At 48.4% G+C, this 6,000-nt stretch overlaps 1 protein-coding gene across 2 annotated transcripts in view; it reads left to right on the top strand.

Annotated features, from left to right (window-relative positions):
- The window catches only part of ARK2C (arkadia (RNF111) C-terminal like ring finger ubiquitin ligase 2C), a 50,475-nt gene extending 45,312 nt beyond the window's left edge, over positions 1-5,163 (top strand). Inside the window, exons 5-9 of one of the 2 annotated variants that reach the window (XM_088054426.1) lie at positions 955-1,059; positions 1,578-1,673; positions 1,913-1,996; positions 2,825-2,931; positions 4,054-5,163. In XM_088054426.1, the coding sequence (XP_087910552.1) occupies positions 955-1,059; positions 1,578-1,673; positions 1,913-1,996; positions 2,825-2,931; positions 4,054-4,171 (510 nt within the window). In that variant the 3' untranslated portion in view covers positions 4,172-5,163. The remainder of the gene's footprint in view (positions 1-954; positions 1,060-1,577; positions 1,674-1,912; positions 1,997-2,824; positions 2,932-4,053) is intronic. The other variant, XM_005528089.3, reaches the window with a different exon arrangement.
- Positions 5,164-6,000: the final 837 nt, after the last annotated feature.

Genomic DNA, 6,000 nt, shown 5'->3' on the forward strand with positions numbered 1-6,000 from the left:
TCAAAATAAAGGCTGCTATCTTTCTATCACCTGTCTTCTGCAAATCCCACTTATCTCCGGCCGTGGGAGGGAGTGTCTGAAAGGATAATGTTGCATCACTGCACTGGATTAGAGAAAGAAAAGAAAAGCTCAGCTGTTCTGGAAGGATTTGGTCCATTGCTTGCAGCACCACGTTCATAAGCTGGTCTGCAAAACATGGGCAGGATGTGAGAGACTCAGCAGTTAATATTAATATTATTAGTACTTGAAGGAGCTGTGGTCTCCCAGGACTTTTTTTCTGGCTTTGAATGCAGAAGGACTGGCAGTGGGTGACTGCCTTCCCTGGTGTCAGCCCCGAGGACCATGCCTCAACACATAGTTGCTCTCCATGCTTTGATGCCACCTGTAAAGGTTTTACATAACCTCTTGCACAGGTGGAGGTGGGATTGATGAGAAGACAGGCTGACTGGGGTAATTTTCTAAAACCCCTTCTCCTAGCAGGGTGCTGTATTTGGAACTAAGTCATGCCAAGCACTGCTAATCCTTAAAACATCTTCAGATATCCCATGAGGGTGCTTTTCCCTCGTGCTGTAGTCGGATCCTAACACCTGTGCACAAAAGCTAGCCTTTAAAAAAAACAAAACAATCAAAGCTTGGATGAACAGAAATCTACCCATTTAAATGAAATAAAATTTCATTGTAATCTATTTAATGCTGGGAGTTTAGAACCACAATGGATGATACAGGAATTATTATAACAGTTTATTTGTAAGAAGTGCATGCTCTTAGCTATCATTTGTAGGAATTGTATTTGATAAAACCTCATATTTTTGTTATCAAAAGGCTTAAATTGGTGAAGGTGTCAATCTACTCTTTCAATTTGAATTTTTAAAGCATTAGATTTACATCAGGGCACACAAGGGTTTTCTGTAGGCAAGTACAGCTGGCTTTATTTTTCTGCCTCACTTTTTTCAGGTTGTTCATGAAATCAGAAATTACCCTTACCCTCAGCTTCAGCTGCTTGCTCTTCAGGGACTGAACCCAAGCAGGCACACATCCGCTGTGCGGGAGAGCTATGAAGTACGTATCTGGAGACTGGAATTACTCATTTTTAAAGTGCTGTGAGTTTATGCAAGCTCTGGTGTAAAGCTGTAAGACTGTTTTTTATGACGTGGCAGTTGCAATGAACGTTTCATCAATTTTAGTAATAACTGGGAAGTGACTGGGTTAAGTTTGGTAAAAGATGGTTTACTACAAGGTACCTGGGTTAGGCTTGGGTTGACTTTGGCTCCTTTCATGTCTGTGAACAAAGTGCTCCAGATCAATGGGGTTTTTGTTTCCCAGCCTGTCAGATGAAGCTCAGATCCCACCCTAATTTGTGAAATACTGGATATCCAGCTCTTTGCTTCGAGCTCTTAGTTATTATCCCAAGTGCCAGGGATCAGATCCATCATTACAGCATGGCTGATTTGGGTTTGATGGACATTTCCACTGAGGAGAGGACAGGAGGGAGCCTCGGTAGCCCGCAGGTATGGTTGTGTAGGGGGACCTGATGCCTTGGGAGCAGTGGGCACTTTCCTGATGTTCCTGTGCCACAGGAGCTGCTGCAGCTGGAGGACAGGCTGGGCAGCGTGAGCCGGGGCGCCGTCCAGAACACCATTGAGAGATTCACCTTCCCCCACAAGTACAAGAAGGTGAGTGCCCCAAAACACAGCACGGCTGCCAGCCCCTCTCAGTCGGCCAAGGGCTGTGGGCACAGAGCAGAAGGAAGGACTTCGGTGGGTCGCAATCCTCAGGGTTGGCAAACTGGCACCATCAACCAAACCATCCCCTGAGGCGGGGGAGGAGTGTAAAACCCAGCAGTGGTGCTTTGATATCTTGCGGGGCTCCCGGGGCGGAAGCGGTGGCTCAGCTGCCTGTTTCTCACTTCTAGGCTAGGAAGCTGCGGGCCAAATTTTCAAAAGGGTCTCAACCTTCTCCCACCCAGCGGGTGCAATTTCCCCCCTGTCCGCAGCTGGTAAGAAAGTGCACACCACCAAGGGGGCTTCGTGCATGCAAACCTGCCCCGTTCTGCATGCAAGCGGCGCAGCCCCACGCCCACCGGGACCTTGTCCTCCCCTGGCTTCACGAGGGGTGTCTCCTCTGTCGGAGCTCACCTCCTGCCCATGAGGAAATGGGTGGCACAGTTTTGGGTTGTGCTAAGCAGGAACTGGGAAGAATGCTTGTCTGGGCAGTAGTTTTTTGTGTTGGTCACTCCTGGCTGGAGGGTAGGGATGTTGCATTGCCCAGGTTGGAAGTGAGGTCATTCCTGCTGCACTTGTCTCTCATCGCATCTCCAGTGAACCCAGGAAAAAGATATGGATAGGAATGGATGTGTGGGGAAAAAGGGGGAGCTGACAGGTTAAGCACTGCCCTGTGGTGCAGCATGGGGCTGGGTCAGTGGCCAAGCTGGCATAAGGGGCACAGTGGTTGCCCTTCCTGGCAGTGGTGGCACCATGAGCTTTGGGGTCTCTCCAAGGAGAAGCCTCCAGCAAAGGAGACCATGGGGCCAACCCCACTCCAAGGAAGTTGTGAGGAGTTGTATGAGGGCAGCAGAGGACAGGCTGCTCCTTGGGGTACTGCCACCAGCCTCACTGCCACCAGCCCCAGGAGGAGACATGCCAACCTGCAGCCTGTTGGTGACACAATCTTCTTGCTGGCTGTTTTGGCTGGGCTGGCTTCCCCAAGCTGGAAGATCTGGCTGATAGATGGAGATCTTATTGTTTATCTTCCTGCAACTACCCAGGATTGGGAAAGAATTAGAAAGGCAAGGTCTAACCAAATGATGTCTTTAACCTTGCTGCAGAGAAGACCACAGGAAGGCAAAGCTGAGCAAGACGATGGCGAGGAGTCAGATACCGACGAGAAATGCACAATCTGTCTGTCCATGCTTGAGGATGGAGAGGACGTCAGGTGAGATCCTTTCATCCCCTCCTCTGCCTCGTGATGCCATCTGAGTTGTGTTTATTTGGATCAATGCAGCTGTGCACTGGTGGGGCTGTCTCTGTTCTTGTCCTGAGAAACTCACCTGGGCTGTTGCAAGGTCTGGGAACCCAAATGCTTTGCAAACAGACATTGGTATGGTCCGCAGGCAGGAGGAGCCCTGCAGCAGCAGGGAGTTAAGTTTTTATAGTGTTTCCTGGGTTTGGATCATCTGCTTCCAGGCTGTGCCAGCTGGCCAGGTGGCAAAGTGTCCAAGAAGGGTAGGTCAGACTGATCTCTGACAACCATCTGGAGCTTGGGGTCATCAACATCTGAGCTTGACAGATGACCAAAGTATGATAAAAAGCAGTGTTACTGTGAAGTCCAGGAGAGCTGGGCTTGTGTCCAAGACACAGCTGCTTTATTGTAGAGTAAGTAGTATTACTCTGCCCACATGGTCACAGGGAGCCATCCCCAGCCAACAGAACTCCAGCTGTCTCTAACAAACATCCCAGGCTGTTGACTGGGTCAAATCTCTGCTTGTGAGAGAAGGTGGGGATAAGAAATTGCAAGGGGCTGAACTATCATGGCTGAAGGGACTGCAGGTGAGAAGTACCCAGGTCTGCTTCTCACCCTTAAAATGTCAAGAAAAGCCCTGATCCTTTTGCTGTGAGCTCTTGTCATTCAAGGTTCTCCTGTATCACAAGGGTGATGTGTGGTGATGGCAGAGGTGATGTAGGTAAAACGTGACCAGGTTCCCTGGGGACACCCATGTAGGAATGCTGTGGACCCACCTGGCTGCTCATGTGACACAACCATGAAGGAGGCTTTGGAGTATTATCTTGCTCCTGAAAGGTTAAAATTTAGCAGCCAGCACAATTAATAACTGGAACAACTCAATTCAGGATGGTGTGGGGGTTTCTAATAGGCCAAGGAGGACACTATCTCCAGCCCACTGCTCTGTGTGGCTGGGAAAGGCTGCAGGACCTTGGTGGCAATGGTGTCACCCCAGCAGGGTTTCCCATGTTCAAAACAGCCCCAGATGCTGATTTTCAGCTCTTCTTGGTCCCTTGGACCTCCTCCATCCTAACAGTGGTGTTTTTATCTCTGCAGGCGATTGCCCTGTATGCATCTCTTTCACCAAGTGTGCGTGGACCAGTGGCTGGCCACCAGCAAGAAGTGCCCGATCTGCAGGGTGGACATTGAAACACAGCTCGGCTCGGACAGCTGAAAAGACTAGCTGGACACACCATTTTCCTTACCAGGTCGTATGGCCATAAACCCTTGCAGCGAAATTTTTTGCCTTCTGAGCCATTTGATTGAGAGGGGAAGTCTGCAGGCACGTTAGTGAGGAGAAGGAGGTGGTGATACAATATCTAGCAGTAGGAGATATTGCACATATACGCAGGATACAGGCCCAGTGAAAGGGAGCTGGCATTCCCGGAGCTCAGAGACCCCGTGCTGCAGAAGATTTTAGTGTTGAATATGAAGGAACTAGTTGTGGTAGTCCGGCCTGTCAATCCTGCTTTTCATGGGGATTGTATATATACCTCTCAAATATGTAGAAACATGTTAGGGGTCCTTTAGCTATTTCTATGGATGGCAGCTGGAGCATGTTAGCTTAAGAAATGTTGTGTTTGATGCCCTACTCATCTTGTGGTGGACATGTTGCTGTTAACCTAATTTGCACCAAATATTTTTTCATAGATTCCTTATTTTGGTGCCTGATTAATACATTGCAGAGGGGGAATAAAGAGGTCAAACTTTCCCATCCTTGGGGTGGGGGAAAGAGGAGGAAAAGCAAAATCCTGTTTACAGTCAGAAGGGTTTGCGCTCTTTGCCTCAGCCGCGTGTGCTTCTTTCCCTTGCATTTAAAGTGTGTTGCAAATTTAGAGAAGCTTAATAAAAATAAAAATTGGGGATAAAATGAACGAAGCAATAGGGAAAAGCTTCGTTCCTGCTTGTCTGCTGGTGCTGGACACTTTCTGTAGCGGCACAGTATTTGAGTAGATGCTGTTTCTTTGCTTTCTGTATTTTAACAAAGTAGCTTGTCATATCAAAATCCAAGGAAGTTCTGTCTACATGATTGCAATTGTCCGTGATGCTTTCTTCTGTGAGCTGTGTGGCTGGTTGACTTTGCCAGCACTCCAAAATGATGGTTATGGGAGTCAGTGCCTATGGCTGTTCTTTGGGGTGTAATGACGCTGGAGAGGTGCAAAATGTCAACTCTTCTCCCATTGCAAAAGCATCTCTTGATAATGGGATGGAAGAAAACTCGATGCTCACAAGACACTGCCGAGACCATGAGCCCTGGGGCATGGGAGGGGAAGGCAGGGTGGAGGTGGGCTGCCACTTTTGGGAGCCTCGCTGCTGGGCTGTGACCCACCCCAAAGCGAGAGCACCCCTGCCGATGTGGGCTTGTGAGCACGTTTCAGGCTGTATCCACATGGAGCAATCAGTGGTTGTTAAAATGAAACTTAATCACATTAACACTCAAAACAGAATTAAGAGGTAATACCCAAAGGAGTGAGCTGTTGTGATCCATGCTCCCCATGAAAAAAAAAGACCTCTGCACGGCAACCACAGGGATCGGGCAGAAAATCCTTGGGAAAACTGACATTCACAACCAAAACCTGTAGTTTTCTTTTTTTTTTCTTTTTTTTTTTTTTTTTCTTTCATACTAAGGGAGAAAAGAGCTGCAAAGGAGCAGCAGGGGAATTAGAAACATAATCTATTGAAAATGCTGGTGTGGTGGGAACAATTTCTGGCTCCCCTGAGCATCTGTTTCGCTGGAGAGAAATGCTCTCCCAAGTAGATTCAATCATAAACTATCATCTGAGAAATTGCAAGATTCGCATGAGCTGTAACTGGAAAACACCAGCCTCAGAGGCACACAGAGAATTTCCTTTTTTTCCCAGTGAGACAGGGGAGAGGAGGGAAGCCCCACGTGAGGGTGCAGGAGGCTCTCATTGTGTTCCCATGCAGGTGGGAGGGATGGAAGGGGATCGATGGTGACCTATAGAGAAGACATAAGGAAGGAATTCTTGGCTGTGAGGGTGG

This window comes from Pseudopodoces humilis, chromosome 4 (genome assembly GCF_049639895.1).
Source record: "Pseudopodoces humilis isolate 2021_Gansu_Grassland_sample_001 chromosome 4, ASM4963989v1, whole genome shotgun sequence".
NCBI lineage: Eukaryota > Metazoa > Chordata > Aves > Passeriformes > Paridae > Pseudopodoces > Pseudopodoces humilis.